General features: G+C 43.6%; 1 protein-coding gene and 1 long non-coding RNA gene across 4 annotated transcripts in view; one reads left to right on the top strand and one right to left on the bottom strand.

Annotated features, from left to right (window-relative positions):
- LOC120380829 overlaps nucleotides 1-22,421 on the bottom strand; it is a 27,163-nt gene extending 4,742 nt beyond the window's left edge. Inside the window, exons 1-3 of one of the 3 annotated variants that reach the window (XR_005587861.1) lie at nucleotides 22,294-22,421; nucleotides 7,204-7,295; nucleotides 6,888-6,987 (exon numbers count right to left, since the gene is read on the bottom strand). This is a non-coding gene — a long non-coding RNA (uncharacterized LOC120380829). Of the gene's footprint in view, nucleotides 1-6,887; nucleotides 6,988-7,203; nucleotides 7,503-22,293 lie in introns of those variants that run through there. The other 2 variants (XR_005587860.1, XR_005587859.1) reach the window with 2 other exon arrangements.
- Nucleotides 6,400-20,524, top strand: LOC120380818 (glioma pathogenesis-related protein 1-like). The gene is made up of 6 exons (XM_039498727.1): nucleotides 6,400-6,663; nucleotides 11,647-11,892; nucleotides 13,792-13,901; nucleotides 15,575-15,657; nucleotides 17,222-17,248; nucleotides 17,335-20,524. Exons 1-6 carry the CDS (start codon nucleotides 6,484-6,486, stop codon nucleotides 17,496-17,498), a joined length of 810 nt encoding a protein of 269 aa, XP_039354661.1. The 5' UTR covers nucleotides 6,400-6,483; the 3' UTR covers nucleotides 17,499-20,524.

Below are 22,421 nucleotides of genomic sequence, written 5' to 3'. Positions count from 1 at the left end.
AACTGGGCCTGTTCAAGTTACAGAAGAGATGACTAAAGGGGGATTGACAGAGGTCAATAAAATCACGACTGGTGTGGAGAAAGTGAATAAGGAAGTGTTATTTACCCCTTCACATACCACAATATCCAGGGGTCACCCAATGAAATTAATAGGCAGCAGGTTTAAAACAAACCAAATGAAGTACTTCTTCACACAGTGCACAGTCAACCTGTGGAACATGCAGAGAGGGGGCCGGCTGCACCATGTAACTGATTGGGGCCAGCAAACCCTGGCAGAAATCAGGCCGGGCACATGATCCTGCATGCCTCTCCCTCCCCCGACCCCCACCATAACTTGTCGCCTGTGGGTGTCAGATTGCATTAGGATGTGTGATAAATCTAAAACATCCTGGGAAGAGTAAAGCACCCTCTGCCAGAGCATACACAGCTGCAGCTTCTTTTAGAATCAGTCCTAGAGCTGACAGACATAAAAACAAATACCCGGAAGACCATACCTAACCTCACAAGCATTTGGTCATAGACGAATGTCGATCTGATGCAGTTTTGGCAGGTCTTATCCGCAATCTTTATTTATTTAGACTCCAAGTACCCCGCACCATTGGCTGACTAGTGTTTCTGAGTCACTAGGAGTGGAACACATACAGACAACCACTCGAAGCAGAAAGGGAAGTTACCCAGCTCTCTGTACATAACAGCAGTTGTTGATATGTTGTCTGTGAGTGTTCCACAACCCACCCTCTTTTCCCCTCAACTGCTGAGTCTAAGGGCCTGGCTACACTTGCAGGTTAGAGCATATTAAAGCAGCCTTGGGCACCCTAACTCACGATGCGTCCACAATGGCAAGGCACATACAGTGCCCGGACTCCTGGTACTCCACCTCAGTGAGTGGAATTACATTTGCTGCATCCTAGCTGGAGCACCACAGCGCCAGTGTGGACACCCTGGTCTGTTAATGCACTCTGATTGGCCTCTAGAATTATCCCACAATGCCTGTTCTAGCCACTCTGGTCATCACTTTGAATGCTACTGCTTTGCCGTCTGGTGACCAACCATGAGACCAGTCCTTTAAATTCTCTGGGAATTTTGAAAATCCCTTTCCTGTTTGCTCAGCCAGGCATGGAGTGCTCCCAGTGAATCTTTCCAGGTGATCATGCCTCCACATGCCAAACGAGCCCCAGCATGGAGCAATGGCAAGGTGCTGGACCTCATCAGTGTTTGGGAGGAGGAAGCCGTCCAGTCCCAGCTGCGCTCCAGCCATAGGAATTACCATAACTTCAGGCAGATATCAAGGGACATGATGGAAAGGGGCCATGACCAGGATGCACTGCAGTGCAGGGTTAAAGTGAAGGAACTGTGGAATGCCCACCACAAACCCTGTGAGGCAAACCACGACCTGCCATTTCTACAAAGAGCTGGATGCAATACTGGAGGGCGACCCCACCTCCACTCCGAGGACCACCATGGACACTTCAGAGCCCAGTTCAACGAGGCAGGAGGAGGAGGAGGAAAGCAGGAGCGAGGTTGCTGAGGAGGTGGGAGACAGCCTGGCATCCCTAGATGCATCCAGCCAGGAATTGTGCTCAAGCCAGGAGGAAGGTAGCCAGTCACAGCAGCCGGTGATTGGGAAAGGACGAACACCAGAGGAGGTGCCCGGTAAACGGCTTTTATTTTGGGAAGGAAGTTGTTCGGTGCGGGCTCTTGGGGTGAGGAAGGTTAGGGATGCATGCATGCCTAGATGCGGCATACGGCGTTGATGTGATGTCTCACATCACAGTAATCGGCCTCAGTGATCTCTTCAAAGGTCTCATGAAGAAGCTGGGCAATCCGCTTGCACAGGTGCCTTGGGAGAACTACTGTGCTCCTAGTCCCAGTCAGGCTAACATGTCCGTGTCACTGTGCTGTGATGGGCAGGAGGACCATTGCTGCACACAGGCAAGCTGCATATGGGGCAGGGCGGAAGCCACATTGTAGTAGAAGACACTCCCTTGCTTCCCAGGTCACCCTCAGCAGTGAGATATTTTCCAGGATGAACTCCTGTGGAAAATGTGGGAAGAGTGTTCAGTATAGGGGCCCCCTGCAGCTGTTAGCTCTCCCCAAGGCACAGAAACCCAGAGGACAGTACGGCCGTGAAACAATCAGTCCCCCTTGACCCTGTGCTTACTCACCATTTTGGGGCTCCTGTGGGAAATGTGCACTCACTTTGGGATGGGCAAATTCTGTTATTGTGTAGACTGTGCTTGTCTTTAAGTACAGGGGAGTCATTGCTCTGTCTGGTGGGAACAATGCTGACTCTGTTAAGTGTTGCATTTTGCCTTTACATAGGCAACCTTGAGATCTCAGCTGTCCTTGTTATCACCGGACGAAAGACTCCAAAGAATTAGGAAGAGGCCACGTTGAAGCAAAGTAATGCAGTAATGAAGTAATGCAGCAATCCCTTAATGAAAATCAAAAAGCGCAGGAGTGGTGGGAGAGTGAAAGGAGAGTCCGCCAGCAGAATGCAGATCGCTGGCACCAAAGCACAGAGCAACTGCTAAGCATTATGGAGCGCCAAGCAGACTCAATACAGGCGCTCAAAGCAATGCAGGCGGAGCACTACCGTGTTCCCCCGCAGCCCTTGTCCCAAAACTCTTTCCCTTGTGCCCTCACGTCACCTCCAACCCACTTTCCCCCACATCCAGGTTCTTATCGCCACCAGCTGCCTCCAACACCTGTAGCTTCAGCACCCAGATCTGAAAACCATGACCCTTACCCACTGCACTCAGCCCCCATCACCATGCAGTATAGCCAGCCTGAAGTGCAGCACTCATTGCACAGCACTCCAGACAGGAAGGCTGAGTATGAGAACAGAACATACACAAATCTGTGATTGAACCATTCCCCTCCACTCCCCACCCCTTTTCCCTTTCTGTTTCCCAAGCAGTTGTGTTTCTTTTCAATAAATGCATTTTTTGGCTTTGAAAACATTCTTTATTATTGCATTAAGTAAAAGATACCTTAGCCCAGGAAAGCAACAGGCACAGCAAGTTGGTATCGCAAACAGATTCCTAATAACATTGGAACCACCTCTCATCACTCCTGTGCAGGGCACCAGACATTGCTAGTGGCTTTCAGCCTCAAATTTCTCCCTCAGGGCATCCCTAATCCTTGCAGCCCTGCGCTGGACCTCTCTAATAATCCTGCTCTCTTGTCTGTTCAAATTCAGCCTCCAGTTGTAGAAACTCCGAGTTCCCTGCCTGAGTGAATCTTTCATCCTTCCCTTCACAAATGTTATGGAGGGTACAGCATGCGGATAAAGCCGTAGGGATGTGGTCATCGGCCAGGTCCAGCTTCCCATACAGTCAGCACCAGCGGCCCTTTAAATGGCCAAAAGCACACTCCACAGTCATTCTGCGCTGACTCAGCCTGTTGTTGAACCACTCCTTGCTGCTGTCAAGGCTCCCTGTGTAGGGTTTCATGAGCCATGGCATTAAAGGGTAAGCAGGGTCTCCAGGCATCACAATGGGCATTTCGACATCCCCTACAGTGATCTTCTGGTCTGGGAAGAAAGTCCCTGCCTGCAGCTTCCTGAACAGGCCAGTGTTCCAAAAGATGCGTGCGTCATGCACCTTTCCGGGCCAGCCTGCGTTAATGTCAGTGATCCACAAACGCCTGGAGAACCATAGAGAAATACCCCTTCCGATTAACGTATTCAGAGGCTAGGTGGGCTGGTGCCAGAATTGGAATATGCGTCCCATCTATTGCCCCTCCGCAGTTAGGGAAACCCATTTGTGCAAAGCCAGCCACAATGTCATGCACATTACCCAGAATCATTGTTCTTCTGAGCAGGATGCGATTAATGGCCCTGCAAACTTGCATCAACACAATTCCAACGGTTGACTTTCCCACTCCAAACTGGTTCCCGACCGATCGGTAGCTGTCTGGAGTCGCCAGCTTCTAGGTTGCAATAGCCACCCGCTTCTCCACTGTCAGGGAGGCTCTCAATCGCGTGTCCTTGCACTGCAGGGCTGGGACGAGCTCATCACACCGTCCCATGAAAGTGGCTTTTCTCATCCAAAAGTTCTGCCGCCACTGCTCATCATCCCAGACTTGCATGACTATGTGATCCCACCACCCAGTGCTTGTTTCCTGAGCCCAAAAGCAGCGTTCCACGGTGGTGAGCATGTCCATGAATGCCACAAGCCATCTCGTGTCATATGTGTTATGCGAGTCGACATCGTTGTCCGACTCCTCCCTGTCAGTTTGTAGCTTAAGAAGTAACTTGACTGCCAAATGTGATGTGCTGGTGAGACCCATCAGCATGTTCCTCAGCACTTCAGGCTCCATTCTTGCAGACCAAATGGAAAGGCAGAGCGCGCAGTACAAAAAATGTTGAAAGATGGCACCAAATGTGGACGGAAGCGTAGCGATTTCTGGGATGCAAAGTGATCCATCACAGGGTATTGGGACAAGACCCAGAATGCCCTCCCCCACCCCCTTCCCACAAGCCACAGCACCAGAATGGGAAGAGGTGCTCTGTGGGATAGCTGCCCATAATGCACCGCTCCCAATGCTGCTGCAAATGTGGCCACGCCAGAGCACTTGCAGCTGACAGTGTGACCACACTGCAGTGCTTTCCCTCCTGTGATCTCCAAGGGCTGGTTTAACTTACAACGCTCTACATCTGCAAGTGTAGCCATGCCCTAACATACTGACTTGATACTAATGAAGGAACTGAGGGTCGGTCAGTTGGTCATTTCGTCCCCTTTTATGCCCCCTTTGCTCAAAGGCATGAAGGGAACAGGTGTGGCCCAAGGAACACTGCTGCCTGTAAGGTTCCGATCTCTGGCACACACTGTGCACAGATTTATAGACTTCAAAGCCAGAAAGGACCACTGTGATCAGGGCATCCTTAGGATTTATGGGGCCCTATGCCTGACAGGAGCCCAGGCTTGCATGTGTATTTTAGATAAGGGTGGTCTTTTGAAGGATTTATTTAAAAAACCATATGTCTGAAGATCCAAACATTTAAGGCTAAAGATGAATACTCAGATTGTGCATCTAAAAATCTATGCAAGGATTTTTTAGATGTGTTTTTATAATCTTCATCAACACGCTAATGAAATATTTTTAAAGCAAATTTTAAACTAAGGTCCTGTCGACTGATATGTTCTGAGTAAATATTACAGCCATGCACAACTGTTTTTGTCAGTACATTCAGAAACTGACAGTAGATCCTTCATTACCACTTGAATGACTCTAACAGTTTCAGTGTTGTGCTAATAGGTCTGGCAGACTGGAAGGCTTTTTCACTTTTAAGAACTAGATCCCCTCCAGAGAAAGACTCATCAGGCTGCAGCAGGAGAGATCAGAACAGAAATACGAAGAGCTGGAAAGGTGGACCCTCAGAGCTACCCGGGGGGAGGGGGCGGCCAATGGGGCAATTTGCCCCAGGCCCCACAGGGGCCCCACGAGCCCTGGCTGAGAATCCCTTTCCTGGCTACTCACCTGGTGGCGGTCTGGGTCTTCGGCCGCACTTTGGCGACGGGTCCTTCACTCGCTCCAGGTCTTCGGCAGCACTTTGGCAGCGGGTCCTTCAGTGCTACCGAAGACGTAGAGTGAGTGAAGGACCCGCTGCTGCTGAAGACTCGGAGCAAGTGAAGGACCCGCCGCTGCAGACTTGGAGCACCGCCTGGTGAGTACAGGCGCCACAGCGGGTGGTGCCTTTTTTATGTCCACTCCCCTGCTTTGCCCCAGGTCCCCTGAATCCTCTGGGCAGCCCTGTGGACACTAAGACCCGGGGTGCCCCCAAATTTTTGAGTGCGTATGCCTGAGGACAGCCCTGACTGTGATCATCTACTCAGACCTCCTGTATAACACAGACCATAGGACTTCCCCATAATAATTTCTAGAGCAGATCTGTTAAAGTTACACCTTAGTTTCAGTCTGAAACAAGAAATGAACACAGGCAGACAACACATCTTGAAGAACTCCAGTTACAATACAGGTAATTAACATTTATGTAAGAAGTGCCTTGCTGTAGAGTTCACTAATTTGGGCCATTCTAAATTCCAGAAGTTTCCTCCTGAAATTGAGGACAGGGGTACCAGTGGGGTGGGGGAGGCAGCGGGAGGTTCCCCCCCATACCACCAGCTGGAGCAACGCTGCTTGTTCCTCCTTCCCCTCCCCTCCCCTGCCAGGAGCGACATTGCATGCTCCTCTCCCCCCTCCCCACCCTGGCCTAGTCTTTAACCTGCCAATACAAATGCTCACTAAAACAGAAACTCAACAGCTTCAGGGCAAAATTTATTTACCACAATTTCCTCATTCTTTTTTTGGAGCTGCTGAAGCCGATTGGTTTCCTGTTAGCAATACCCTATTAAGCAGCTGTAATTTGAAGATAAAACTCAGCCTTCCAGCCAAAACCCGATCTGGGGAGCTAAGAGCACCATATATAGCCAAAAATATTCTGCTTTCAGTGTTGGAAGGTCAGAGAGACTTGAGAATCATGAAAATCACGCTGTCCCTTCCTGGGCTGGTAGTACTGTCTCTCTCAGTTTGCTGCTACTCTTATGAGCCAAGTACTTTACCTGACACAAGAGACAAACAGTTTATTGAGGAGTGTGTGATGGCTCATAACCATTTTCGGTCCCGGGTGAATCCAGCAGCTAGCAACATGCTTCACATGGTAAGGGGACCTTCAGCAATATTTTACTCCTCACTTGCACACAGACAGTGAATGTTGTAATGGTGTTAACTGTTCTCATGAGGACTTACTTCTGTAACTGGCTATGAAAGCTTTTCAGCTATGCCAACCCTCCTTGAATCATAGTTTAAAAACAAAACAAAAAAACAATCCCAAAGCCTCAAACCACTTCAGTAAGACTCCAGTTATCACAGCTGGACACATACCTGCTCAGTGCCCCTCCCGGGGTTCAGATGGATTTTTCAATGCTTGAGGTTTATGCTATGAAAATCCTCCTTGTTTTAAACTGTCATAGCTCAGCAGCCCCTGCGTGATTTAAAAATAGAACAGACGTCCTTGTGGCACCTTAGAGACTAATACATTTATTTGAGCATAAGCTTTCGTGGGCTACATGTGAAGCACTAAATATGCACATTAGTTAGTTTCCTTCCCCCATCTCTTCAGTGTTGCGTGCTGTAAATCTATGCTGGAAGAGGACACTGTCATCAAGTCACTTTGTCGAGTTTATAGCTGTTTGGTTACCTGCAATGCTGTCTCAGGACTTCATCCAACAGAGGATTATTCACAGCTGCTGATGGTCCTATAAGCTGGAGGTGCTGGGGCAGCAACAGAGGCTTAAAGAAACAAAACCAAATCTAAGAGTCCCTGACTGTCAGTTCTGGGACCATTGAGGCACCCTGATTATTACTGTTGGGAGTGCAGTGTCTACCCATCCCACGCTGGGGTACAGACAGATCCAGCATTCTGGTAAAAATACACAAAAATCCCCTTAAGGGGAGAACTCCCATTTGTCAACTGCAGCAGTGATTCCCTTTCCCTAGTTCAAGGGACTCACAAACTACATAGATAAACATGTTATAACTATGTGACAGAAACCCTGCTGTTCTGTTCAGAGGGAAAAGTCCTTTGGAGGGTTTCTTCAATTTCAAAGTCCTGGGAAACATCTCACCCTACCTAGTTCCCTTTCTTGCTAGAATGGGTAATATTTAGGCTGTGATGCTTCCTGCATCTTCTCATTGGAGAAATCTTGATTTCTCTGTCTTGAAGTTCAGTAATGAAGATATATTGCATCTGTGGCCAAATATATTCCAGGGAAATATCTGCCACCACATAAGATGTACTGTGTCCTTGCTCAGCAAGATCCCTGCCAACATTGTAATAAACTCATTTGCATATATGGCTATTGGAGTGACCAGCAACTGTGAATCCACCACCAGGAAAGAGGTGGCCGCTAAGCAGCAGAACCTCTGCACACAGAAACCATAAGTAACTTTGCTGAGACAACTGGAGAGACAATTCTTTTTTTCTGGATAAACACCACAAATTGGAAGTTGGAAAGTGGTTTTTCTTTTTACAGTCATGAGAATAGTGTTTGTTAGTTACAGTATGTGCTGGTTCAAATTCTCCAGACAAAGCTGGCTCTCTCACTAGGTTCTATCTGGGTTCTGTCTGGCTATCCCCCGTCAACGTTCTTTTACTGGTGCTTATCACCATCCTGAGTCCTGTAGGTCTTATTGAAAGGATACTAGGGTTGTATATTAGGGTTACCGCAATGAAGTGCAGAATTCCTTTGTTTTAAATTAGACACAAAATCTGAAAAATTACACTCACAGATTATAGGGGAAAGATTATATTACAACTAGCATGAGGCCTAAAAACCTTGACAACATTATTTCTGATGGTCAGACTAAATCAACCTCCCCTACAATGAGGTATCTAATGTGGAGGAAGCAATAGGGGAAGTGCCAAAATCTATTGTGAAATGCAATGTAGTGTAAAACCACATACTGCTTAGCTCTTCAACAATTAAAAGTTAAGTATGACTAAAGAGGATTACAGTATTTCACTTGGAGCCCTGGTTTACCTCAGGGCAAATCTACACTACAAAATTAAGTTGACCTAAGTTATACTGATATATAGCCACCACCGTAATTGAATCAATGTTACATGTCCACACTACACTCTTTGTGTCAGTGGTGTGCGGCCTCACCAGGAGCACTTGCACTGATTTAACTGCTAGCATGGGGCATTGTGGGACAGTTTCTGAAAGACAGCAACAGTCAATGTAAGCAAACCGTGTCTACACTGACGCTGCGACGACCTAACTACATCAGCTTAAGTGCTACATCTCCCTCAGAGGTGGAGTTATTAAGTCAGTGTAGAGGGCGACTTACATTGGTGGGAGCTACATATTATTGGGAACACTTACAGAGTTAGGTCAATGTAAGCTGATTTATGATAATCTAACTTTGTAGTGTATACCAGGCTTCAGATGAGGCTCAGGTTTCTATCTAGAGACATAAGAGAATGAACTCAAGACATTCCACCTTTTTGAGAACAGCCTTTTTAAAATGGAAATACGTATGTGAGAAGCATTTCCTCTTTCTCTGCATGCAAGCAACAAAAATACAAGAAGAGGCTGCTGGCGGTGTTTGTGGTGTCTTCAGCATCTAAAGAAAAAGTCGATTTCAAAATAACTATACACATCTTACTGGGAGGTTACAGTGGCATTACCAAGAAAGACTGTCAAATTCTTCATTGCAAACAAGTTAACTGACAAATGTAACCCTTTCCCCCTGCTCGGTTTGTGGGAAGGCACTCTTTGGGCCTGATCCAAAGGCCATTCAGATCAGTGGAAAGACTCCCAGTGACTGCAATGGGATTTGGAACTGTCACTTTCTTGCAAGTATTCAGCAGTTTTCAACTGTTCACAAACTGTTCCCTTTGGGTACGTTGACACTTCCGCAGGTACCGTGCTTCCCAGCACAGGTAAACAGACAAGAGCTAGTGCTGCTCGAGCTGGTTTGCTAAAAATTGGGGTGTAACTGGGCTAGCATGGGTGGCAGCTTGGGCTAGTTGCCTGAGTGCAAACCTGCCCACAACCCCAAGGTACAGAATCTGGTGGCTAGCCTGAGCCACCGCCCATGTTGCCCTGCTACACTTCTATTTTTAGCATGTTGGCAGGAGCAGAGCCAGCACATCCGTTTGCCCACACTGGGAAGCGGGGTCCCAGACGCAATGTAGTGATATTCTTTGCCTGTTTCTTACAGTGGTGGGCCATTGGTCACCCAAGTCATATGGCATTGTTTCTGCTCCCTTATTCGATGTGTGAATTATTTTTAAATGTGAGAACAAAAGTGATGAGGAGTTAATGAAAAATATGAATGTTTTTTCCATGTGGTATTTGTACAAAGAACAGCCATTCCTCACACACTCTTATTGGCTTTTCACATGAATCAATCTTTGTTTATGTGAACAAAGATGCATTCACACGGAAAGCAAATAAGGGTTATAAATATGGTCAAACAAATCTGAGTGTTTACAAACACTGTTTTTGCAGGAGTTAACCAACTCTAGCTAGGAGTAATCACACAAAGAGGAAAAAATACACAGATTGTTTTTGGAGGTAGAGGAGAAAAATTGAATTGTAAAGAACAAAAACTACAGAACAGGTCCCCCAAACACTCTGAACCAAATTCACTACTCGCAACCATTGACTGGGTCTCTTTCTTATAAATCATAGGGGTTGCACAGATGTAAACAGGAGCATTACTCTTAACTTGCAATAATATTAAGGCTGGAATTGGAAAGCAGTCTCTTGTAAATATTCATTCAAGCAGATCTATTGTATTTGTTCTCTTTAAAAATTAAGGAAATATCAAGTAACAGTTTGTCTAAATTACTGACAAAAAAATTGATAAACCAGTCAATGCGAAAAACCAAACTTCACTAATATTTTGTCAGGCAAGTTGTTTTTATATCAATTTTGTGAGACAAATCCAAGCAAAGTCAACGATTTAAACCATAAAAACTGCCATTATAACTCACTGTTCTGAAAGGAAATCACCGCAACTTGAGTTAGTGACTAAATGACAGATAAAACTATCTTAGCTTTTGTTGATTTATGCACAATTCACTTTACAGTCCTAGCTACAAAAAGAAAGGGAAGAAATATATATTTGCAGTGGGTTATAAAACATCTCTCTAAAAATATGTTTAGAAATGAACTCAGTTTAATACTACTGTAACATAATACAGTTTTCAGCACATTTCAAGTACTGTACTTAGATAAACGTCATAAGCTACATTTCATTGTGTTAGTTTTACATTTCTAGTAATCATTTAGTCCTTGACAGAGCAGTCAGTATTGACAATTAATTTGAAAAGAAGAAAGTTTATTTACAGAAACTTAGGCAGTCAGAAGATGCAACAGAGAAATTCCACTAGTTAAAATTTTTCTAAAAATCAGAATGCCTCATGCAAGCATGGAATTGATTTTCACTATAAAAGGGGTCTGTTTAAAGATACAAGGGTAAGATCCCAGGGTTGAGTTTTCAGAAAGACAACTCTACATTTGTCCCAGGAGGCTTTATGTGCACAAAGAAGAAAAAGCAAAACCAAACCAACACTTGAGCAAATAGGCATTTGAGTACACAAATGTCGTAGACAGCCATTTGACTGTCCGCTTTGCATAGGCAAATTCAGATTTGTTTATGCAAATATGGATTTGGAGCCAACATTTGCACTCTCAGAACGTGACTTACTGTCCATAAAACTGGACAGATGGCAACACAAATTTGCTCTGAAATGCCTATGGTGTTCTTGAAAATTAGTTCTGAATCCCCATTTTGTATTAAGGAGAGCTTAAATGCCTACATTTGTTTTCCAAACAAGTTTAGTGTTTGTCTTATAAATCCAGGAGTCCAGCAAAAACAGAAATTTGATGTGCCGGTCTGAATGAATGGTTAAACTTATCAAAAATGAGTTCACAGGGCTGTTTATCAGCTAGTTCTATAAAACTCCCAGAGCCCTTTCTTGGAAATCTCCGAGGAGGCCAGGAATGAATAGATATGCAGAACATATGACATTTTCACATCTGTGAATGGCCTCTCTAGGAAATTCCTTTGCATTACTGTTATGCCAATGTAACTGAAAATGGTTTGTGTCTGTCTTTACATTTGGCAGAGCTGGGACCCAGATTTGGCAAAGACAGCCAGAGCATGGGCAAAGACATGTCAGTTTAAACATAATATCTATCTCAAGATACCCGGGAAGGCCCACCCTACCTTTACTTCTGTTGGAGAAAACATCTGGACTGGCTCTTTTCACATGTTTTCTGTGACTGCGGCCCTCACTAGTTGGTACGATGAGTTCAAAGACTATGCCTATGGCACTAACACTTGCACCAATGTGTGTGGCCATTACACTCAGGTAAGTCATTTGCTACATTTCTCCATCTCAACTTCAGAATTATTTTTGTCCATTGTAATTTAAAATGGGAGAAATAAAGAGGATTTTTTTTTTATCCTTTAAATTTAATCTTATTTTTGTTTCCCTGAAAGAGACTCTCTTCTAGCAAGGAATCAGATACAGACCCTCAGACTAGTAGTAGCAATATAGGTTATTTAAGAGTTTGCTCAAAATCAGAATGGGGCAAGACTGGAAATTGGCTACAGGGTCTTTCAGTTTTCGGTCAGCAATCAAAAAAATCAAGCTCAGATTGATAATGACTAAAAAATAATTGTTACTGTTATCAGCTGTGTAATCCAGAAGCTATTTGCAATGCACAACTTTATTGGTCCTATATTTATGAAAAATATGCATCATTTTTATGTGCAAGTAGATTTGCTTTATATTAACTATCTACGTATTCTCTCACTTTTATAAAGAGTCTCATTAAAAACTGCCTTCCGACTGTACCGTGGTCTATATGTTAAATGAATTTGTGGCATCAGTCCAGTTCATAGCAGATAAGGTTCATGTCTCCTGTTGGCAGTCTCACCGAAAAGAGACTAAGGATCATGCGGACATGAAGGCTGAGCTGTTGAACTTTGCGTATAGACAAAAAGAGGATTTCAGTTTCTGGGAGTATCATATCAGCATTTTTTGTGAGCAATAAATTCACTAAAACTTGTTATAAAAAAGTTTAAAATAGGGTGGAGGAATGGTTATCGAGCAGAAAGTCACATTCCTGGAATGTTGAGAGGCAGGAATCCAGCTGAGAGACTTTCATTCTCATTGGATAAAGGGTAACTTAGGTACTTTGAGCCAAACTGTGCTCTTAGATAAATGTACATAACCTGACTGACTTCAGCATATGGGAAAATTGAGCTTAGTGAGAGATGAGCTGAATTGGGCCTTTATTACACGTCATGTCTTTGAACTCTTAACACTTTTCCAGATAGAAAAGTAGTGCTGGTCAGTGGGCTACAATTAAGTAAATGAGACAGGTTAAAAACACCTAACCTCACATTTGCTAGAAGTCATCAACTACCCTGGCAAAGTTATTTTCCTAGTCACACAAGATCAACATATGAAAATGCATCAGTGGAAAGATTTCCCGTTTGCCAGTGTTTTCGAGAATTTAATGTTTCCTCCTTTATATGCACTTACACATTACATTGTGTTGACTATACATTGCATTACATATTTTGGGACTGGCTTGGTTACTTTGTAGAAGCCAATCCCTGTGCAGCACTCTCTGTCCACACACGACTTAGGCTATGTCTACATTAGCACTTGTCGGTATAACTTATGTTGCCCAGGCGTGTGACAAACACACAGCCCTGAGCGGCATAAGTTACACCAACAGAAGCACCAGTGTGGACAGCGCTATGTCAGCAGGAGATGCTCTCCTTCCAACATAGCTACTACCACTCACTGGAGGTGATTTAATTATGTTGACGGGAGAGCTCTCTGCTGTTGGCATAGAGTGACTACATGGGAACTCTTACAGTGGTGCAGCTGCATTGGTACAGCTGTGCCACTGTCAGGTCTCTAGTGTAGACATGGCTTAACTCTGTACCTCATCTTTATGTTCCTGACTGATCCATTGTAAATGGTTCCCTGGATGTTCCACTTTTTCTTAGCTGGTACAGACAGTCTGTTTCCAGACTGCTGATCCATTTACCTCCCTAGTCCTGTCTCCCAAGAAATGAGGCCTCACCCATGTCAAGCCAGGCCGACACACTGGACAAGTAAAGAGTCCCTAGGATACATTTTTCTTATTTCAGCAATTCTGTATTTGTGTCACAAGTACAGTAGCAGTCTCTCTGTAGTCCCATGAATGTTAAATCAGATATTTTATTGTAGCTTATGTCCACTTTTCAGATTGCTTGGGCGACAAGTTACAAAGTTGGCTGCGCTGTTCACTTTTGCCCTACGGTAACAGGGTTTCGTGGACCTAATGCAGCACATTTTATTTGCAACTATGGGCCAGCGTAAGTCCTCTCATTACAATTATTTTATAAGAATGTGGTGTGGCGGAGGAGTGACTCATGTTACTTTCTGGTAAACTCATATGGGTAATGCTTGAAGCAGCAATGAGATCCTCCAGAGAAAGCCATGCCCAATTCTCTTTGATCGAGGAGCGGGCTACCCACTGGAGTCAATAATGGGGCCAAAGAAAAAGGCAAAATAGGGGAGATGCCGGAAGATGGACTGCATTGAATATTTGAGCAACTGATCTACAGTTGATAATACTTCTGAGCATGCACAGAAATTTAAGACTTTTGGGGGACTCAATCCTAATTTTGAAATTTAAATTCAGGGGATTTAGCCCTAAAACACAGAGCCTTTATCTGTGTAAACCTCTCCACTCCTTTTATCTATTCTTTGGCGGAGGGGAGTAGTTCTCCAACTTAACTATGTCACTCTACATGTAGGGTATGTCTACACTGCAGTTGGAGGTGTGGTGGTAGCTTGGGTGGACATACCCAAGCTAGCTTTAATCTAACTAGAGCAAGTACTAACAGCAGTAAAGCTGCAGCAGCAAGGAGTCTAGCCTAAGCTTGCCACCCAAGTAAGTATTTAGGGTTCCAGGCTCACAGGCCAAGTAATTCCCCGGGGTCTTTGGCAGGCTTGTACAACCCCATAGTGAAGCCCATGCTGATGTGACTTCACTGTTCTCAATTCTCAGGCTAGCTAGTTTACATGATGCAATCATCCCTCCCTCCCCCATTGCAGTGCAGACATATCCTAGGGTAACCAAGATTGACTATAATACAAGACTGTACCCACAAATGTGTCATACCAGTGCTTTATAAAGTGTAATGCAGTATCCTTGAACTTCTAATACATCTCTTGATACTGTGTGAGCCAGCTTCCTATTGGTGTCCTTTACCACTGCTGAATAGTGGATTGAAACTCTATATGCTGTGTTTCTTGTACACCCAAATTCTATCCTTTAGCATGTGAGTTAACCGAATCAAACTATACTTCATCTGGGCATTAGTTCCACGAGTGTGCCATTTGATTTAGTGACATTCAACCCTGTGCAGGGGGAGAGCACAAAAGCTAAGGACCACTTAAACTCCACTTAATCCTTCATTTGAGTGCCTTGTCCTCAAGAGGGTTTACATAAACAAAGAAATATGGGGTGAAATCCTGGCCCCATTGAGTTCAGTTAGGCTAGAATTTCACCCAGAAAGTCTCTAGAAAGGAAGAAGGGTGCAAAAAGGTGGGGAGGGGAAGAGACAACTGACTCCTATAACAGTCTGCATATAAACTGAAATAAAATAGCTCCCTGACAGATTCCCAGCCAGCCTGGCAGGGTTTCCTCTATATTAAAATGTTCAGTGTGCACAAAAGAGAACAGTAACTCTTTCAGTGGCATAGCTAAATGTCACACTTCCAAAGTTCTCAGTCTCTGGAAGCTGAAATTTGGCAGTGTTAAACTCAGGAAAGAAGACAGACAAAACTTCATTAAAACTGAGTTCCTAAACATGGGGTCTAGTCATTCCTGCTCTCTTCCATTTCACTGCATGTTGTGTGTGAAAGGGGCTTTGCTGTAGTATTTTCTCATGATAAAATAATTCCAACAAAATATGAACACAAGGTATTCAAATTCTTCCCAAGAAGGTCAATATCAGAACAAAGTTGTTCCTCTTTGCAGTGGGAATTATCCAACATGGCCTTATGACACAGGAGCAGCATGCAGCAAATGCAAGAGTGAGAAGTGTGTGGATAAGCTATGTGGTAAGTAAAAAGGAAAGTCCCTAACTGAATGATATCATATGGAAAGACCCATATATAAGACCCAATATCAATGGACCATTGTCACAAGACAGTGGTTGCTTGCTCTCAAGTACAATTGAGAATCTACATCCAAAAGCCATGTATGGTGGGGATCCACGTGGAGGAGGAAAAAAAGAATATGAAGAACCCCCTTTCCACCCCAGGTAGCAAGAAACTCTCTTAGTACACCAGTGAGCATTAGGAGGGAGCCAGGCTAATACCCCCACCAGTGCAACAAAACCTCAAGGGAGTGGCTAGCCAGCCTGGGATCACAGCTAGGCCCAACCTTCTGTAAGCATTTGATTCACTCCACAGCACATGTTTGGGGTGGGGAGGCAGAGAGGCAATGTGCTGGTTTTTCAAAAGGAACATGAAGCAGCCCGGCTGCAAAAGTTTTCAGAAAATGTTCAGCCCAGTGACTGTACCACTGTGGATAAATACTTAATAATCATTGGGCCAGAGACAGAGAACACAACATTACAATCCACCTGGGGTGGTAGAAGACCCAGGGTCCAGTCCCCCTGCTCCAATCTCTCTTTTGTTATTCATCCACAGTGGAGCAGCTTCAATAGAAGAGACTGAGGGAGCCCCAACATCATAATATCCCAAAGCTCAGGAGTTAGAACCTGCTCCTGGGGAAGGGGAAGACCCCTGTTCAGATCCTTTCCCTCCCCTCAGAGAGGGAGAGTGGGGAATTGAACCTAACTCTCCTACATCCCAGAAGACCACCATAACCACTAGGCTAAAAGTTATAAGGTGGGTGGTAGCACCAGCATCTCTTCTTCCTCTGGCTGTTTTGCATGGAGCAAGGCGGGCACCTAACTCATTCCTGCAAGAGGTGCCTAAACTGCCTGACTTTAGGCTGTGGATTCCCATTCATGGATCACTAGGCAAAGATAGGGCCTACGTCCAGGCTGCAGGGAGATGGGGCTATCTCAGAGGGAGTGGGGCTAAGGACACACCCCTCTCATCAACATCTCCTATTGGCTATCTTAGGCTGCTCCCCCTCTAGTGTATTGGCTTTTGTGGAATGCATTAATAGGCACTACTGTCTCCCCATTCATTGTATAGGGGCCTAACTGAGACTGTGGATCAGTGCTTGTTCTGTGATTTTCTAGAGGCCTAGAAGTTAAGTGTTGCGACATTCAGCATTGCAACTCCCATGTCCCTTTGTGGAGCCAAGCCTAAGTCAACAGCGGTAGCATTAGTTGCAGTTATCAAAACCCACTTCCTCCATTTCCGCTACTAAGGGCTAAAAGAAGCAGGTGGTTATGAGCAAGTTCCATCTCAGCCAGGCCTGGAAGTATCATTGTGGAAACACGTTATTCTCACGTTTCCTCTTTTTGGCATTTTTCAATGTTTTATTAAAGTGAAACAGACATATTTGTATTACACCCAGGTGAGAAAAGCAAAGGTCCCAGAGTGTCTCATTATGTACTCAAGTTCTCAATTATTTTTCATTTTTTTCGTTAAAATGGTTTCTAACTGGTAAACAAGCTTATGTTCCTTTCTCTTCTCTTGCCAGAAAATCCAGAGCGTGAGAAAGTCATAAGTATGTATCACAATCAGATATTGTTTCTTGAATTTGTTACCTTAAGTACAGTTCTGCTTAAAAATAATTCCTCGTTTTGTTTATAGGTAACTCTGGGTGGTATCCAGACTGGGACAGGTATCCAGACCAGGATATGTGTGACCAATACTGTATCACTGTTCTAGTTTTAAGGCCATTGTTAATTATATTGACGTTTGGAGCTGTTTGGTTTCTACAGAAGCATTATCCCCAAGTATCTATAAGTGACTAATACGCATTTGAAAGATTGCAGGAACACTTCAGGCTATTCTACTCCTATTCCATGTGCAGATTTATTAGTGCGGGGAAATCTAACACAATGATCTGTAGAATGAGGCCTAATCTATTAATGATGAGTGCATTTATCTATTTTCAAATCACATGCAAAAAAAGCCACACACAACCCTTAATGCAAGGTAACTGTCTGAATATAGGTGAAGGCTCACTGTAATTCGCTTGGTTAAGGGCCAGAGTTAAGGGCATGCATTCACCCTTCTCTTTTACGTGCTCTGTTATTTGAGGACCTAATGTCATCAAGCTTGTGCAGTTAACATGTAGCTAATTGCTGCTGTCCTTACCCAAAGGAGTAGTCCAATAGAAGTCAATTGGACTACTTATGTGAGTAAATGAAGCAAGATTTGGCCTGTAACCATTTGCATTTGACCCTGTAGGTGTTTAGTTTTTGTTTAAATGTTTGAGGGGATGATGAGAAGAGTCACAAGTTCCTTAGCTAGCAGGCACCCTCAGTGCAGCCACAGGCCATCTGGTGCCCATCCACATCCTCCTGCTCCTCAGTCATATGTACATTTCTTGACAGGCACCAACTAGTGACAGGCGACTAGTGTTTGTTAGTACTGCAGGCTGAGCACCGGATATACCTGCACATTTATTGAAATGTGCATTCCCTCCTAGAGCATGTGAAGTGTAAACATTTGTAATTGTAAAGCTACTGATTAGATTTTCTTCACTTAGATCTTTTGATTAGATTGTGAGCTCTTTGAGACAAGGACTGGGTGGAAAGCACCTAGCCTGTTGTGGGTACTACCATATTATACCAGAATATAAAGAACAATAGGCTCATGCTTTTTAGAGTTTAATGAAGTCTAAAAGCAAGTCAAATAGAAGAAAATACTTCAAACTTTCATTAAAAGTTACCTATTTCACTTTATGCAATGTGCATCCTAATTCAGTAGTTACAGAGCCTAAACAATGTTTACATACAAGGGGCCCAATCCTGCAAACACTTAGGCATGTGAGTAGCTTTGCTTATGTGAACAATCCCATTAGTTTAACTGATTACTTGTGAGAATGATGTTACTTATATGCATTAAGTATTTGCAGGCCTGGGCCTCACTCCGAGGCCCCCAAAATAAAAGACAAGGCCCTCACTTGCTCATCTCACCTCTTCCAAAACATTTGGGTGAAAATCCAAGAAGGATTTTCAGCATCCCCTCTAGGGTGACCAGATGTCTCATTTTTTATAAAGGGACAGTCCCATTTTTGGGGACTTTTTCTTATATAGGCACCTATTATCCCCCACCCCCTGTTCTGTTTTTTCATAGTTGCTATCTGGTCACCCTACCTGTGACAAATCCTGGGGCTCTGTCAAAGAGAGCAGGACTGTGCGATGATTTGGGGAATCTATGTGCAAACTGTTTGGTGCTATGCACAGTCTGTAAGCCCTTATGTAGCAATGACGAAGCCAAGTCAGTCAGTCTGTTCCCGTGGAGCGCCCCCAACGGGGCTGTCCACGTCTATTTATTATAAGTGGTTACATAAATCATGCTATTATACGCATGTACAAACTCAAGCCAACGTCTCGCCCCCTCTCCTGGTTGGTGCTTTATGCACTGTGTACTCCAGAGATATACACCTAGTCAGCGCTTAATCTGTGTGTCTCCTGACCGGAAGTGTGGCGGGGTGCGGGAACCACTTCAGCCACTCTAAATCCGGGGGCGGTTTTCCTACCCCCTTAGCGCTTAAGAAGTGTAAAGTTCCTACACCCTTACGATTATTTTAAACTGTATTCTTACTGCATACTCCTTGGGCTAAACACAAAGGGAATGGTGCCTGACTATGTCTTTGAATGAGATTCTGATGGTTTAATCAGCAATGAGTAGGCAGAGCCTGAACATAACTGAACAACTGAAGCCTTGGATAACCAGCTCTCTTCAGTTCTCTGGAGGACAGGAAAATCCCCAGGAGCGAACCAAAGAGACTCAGGTGTTGATAAAGCCCTTTAAAGACTGGAGGGCTGAGAAGTTGGGGAAGTCCTCACAGAAGGACTGACAGAGGAACAGGTTTCCACACAGGCGGGGAAACCTTTTTGACTGCTGGTCAGGCCAGGAGCTGGAGGACTCTGACTGGAGGGGTCATAAAGAGAGAGAGAGAGAGACACACACACACACTTACTTCATATTCTCCCTGTGATTGTATGAACACCTGAGAACCAACTGAGATCTCAGCAGGGCTTTTTAGCATCAGTCAACATCTTTGGACTTAGACTCCAGAACTCAATTAGTCAGATTCAGGCCTTGGCTCTGTTCATACAAGTGACTTTACTTGGATGGACCCCATAACCCATAAGGAGCCCGGTGCAGGTGTTTGCTTGAGTGAAGTCAAATGCAGATGTGTCCTTTATGAGCAGATTTAATTATATGCAGCCCAGCTCCTACTACTCTAAAAGAGGAGCACATGAGGTCTGCTGCTGCTTTGTGGGAAGTGAAGTTAAACACAGCAAGGATTTCTCCTTCTTGACATAGCTTACTTTGTGCTCTATTTTATTACATTTCCTTATTCTCCCGGGACGAGTTTAAAAAGTTTAGAACATTTACCTGACATTTCAACATACACTCAAACATCTCTATGGAAATTCCCATGCAAAAAGCTTAATTAAGATGGTTGTAAATCATAAATTTAGATGCAAGACCCCAAACACAGAATTTATCAAATGGTTGAAAGCCAAGACATTTAGAAGTTAAGGATCAATAAACAAACTCTGACCAGATGACACCCATTCAATGGCCACAAAAAACCCAAACTCCATTTCCAGTCATCCCAGTAAGTCACCATAACTCATCCACATTTTCATTATGAACTACAAATCCTCACCTTCTGTACAATAAATGCAAATCACATACAGGCCATCAGCCTTAAACACAGCCCCTTTTCTGCTTCAGCTGCTCTGTATGTCTAGGCCATAAACATTATAATCCATTCAGTTAGGAATCAGACAGCCGAAACCACTGTAGATTGCTGCTGGGGGTGGGGTGGGTGGGGGGGTGGAAATCACTATACCTGCCCTTTTCAACTCCTTACATAGCACACCATTAGAGCTATATACTCACATCCTCTCTTGACATTAGACACAAAATTTGCTAAGAATGATTATATGCAACCAGTTATAAGTCAGGAATGAACACTGGGTGGGCATATGCATCCATTTAAATTGTTTACAGAAACATAATTAAGCATTTCTTGATTTTCCAGTATATCAACTTTCTACCCCAAACTCCCTGAACAAGCAACCATAAAAGAAACATAATGAATTTAAAAATACATAAACTCTTCCCCAAGCAGAAATCTTACTCTGAAACAGAAGTGACAGAAATTCCATGAAGTTCACTAGGGACTTAGTTATTGCTAGCGATTTTATTTGTCGGGTGCTCACATACTGTAGTGATGGGTGGCAATATAAAACCCTAAGATTGATAGGGCTTTTTCTTTATTTTTTCCTTTTTACTTGAACCTTAATTTTGCATTTCTTGGCTCTCTCTCACATATGCACAATATACTATTTTTAAAAAATCTCACCTATCAAAGTTTCTCTGGGGATACCAACATTCTGAATAAAATGCAGTGATAGCTAAAGCCAAATTTCAGCACAGGTGACATGATCCTTTGCTGAAAAAGGAACACCATCAGCTTAACAAAAGAAACTTACACAACTCTGTCGAAGTTCCTCCCTCTCCCCTCCAAACCTACTGTTGTTACACCTATTCAGATTTTTTTTTAAATGAATGCATCTGTCAGCATTTTATGCCTAGTTAATTTCATTGTTCATGATATAGGTAAATAAGGACCAATTCAGTATACATATATGTGAGTAACTTTGCTTCAGGCCAGGGAGTAGTCCCATCAAATTCAGTGCACAAATGACCTACCTGAGTTACAATTTGAAATCAGTGGGGCTACTTTCACATATAAAGTTGTTCATATACATAAGTATTTGGAGTATTAGGGCTTTAGTTAGTTTCTACTGTTGTTTAGTGAGTCTTTCAAAACACAAGGAAAAAAGAAAGTATGTTTAACAACTGGAAAAGTGCAGTTGTAAAACCACAGAAGCAAGTAGGGATGCCAAGGGACAGGTGCTGTACCCCAGGCTACTTTTTGAACTCATATTTTAATTTACTAGATTTCATGTTGGCAGGGTCCCTTGAATCTTGGCAATTTATTCTTTTTACTCTTGTTTCTATTATTACAAGATAGAAGGGTTTTTTTGTATTTGATTGACTAGTTTAAGTGTTGCCTCTGTCATACAGCAAACTAAGATGAGATGAGAACTATTCCAGTGGCTTCAAATACGTCCGACAATTAATGGAGACAAGCCGGAATGGTTAAGAAAGTGGCTTCTCTCTCATATATATGTGAAATCTGTAAGGTTAGTGACATGATTAGGAAAGAAAGATTAAATTAAAAGCATCTTATTAACAACATCTAAATAAGTACATTGTAAGACTCGTGGGAATAAAAGTTTCAACTCACTGAACAGTTGCAGCCACATTACTCATTAGAGAAAAATCAAACAGAAATGTTACCTCAGACTCTAATCTGAGAGAGCACAAATTACAGGTGTAGCTCAGAGACAAAACCATGCAAAGGTTCAAGCATTACACAGTGCTATTTTAGAACCCCAGGCAGGCAAGACAATCAGATACCAGAATATCAATACCAGAGTATTTTGAGGTCTAACTGACAAGCATTTACAGACTTTACAGAAGCCATTGAAAACAAATGGACATACTTACCCCATCTCAAGATCTTAAAAAAGGCTGATTTCTAAGTGAAGTTAATCAAAAAGTAATAGTTTTAGACCAGCAACATTTGAAAAAACCTTTATAAATGAGCAATGTCCTTTCCCAAAAGGAAAGAGCTG

This window comes from Mauremys reevesii, linkage group 1 (genome assembly GCF_016161935.1).
Source record: "Mauremys reevesii isolate NIE-2019 linkage group 1, ASM1616193v1, whole genome shotgun sequence".
NCBI lineage: Eukaryota > Metazoa > Chordata > Testudines > Geoemydidae > Mauremys > Mauremys reevesii.
This window is presented reverse-complemented; position numbering and strand designations above follow the sequence as displayed.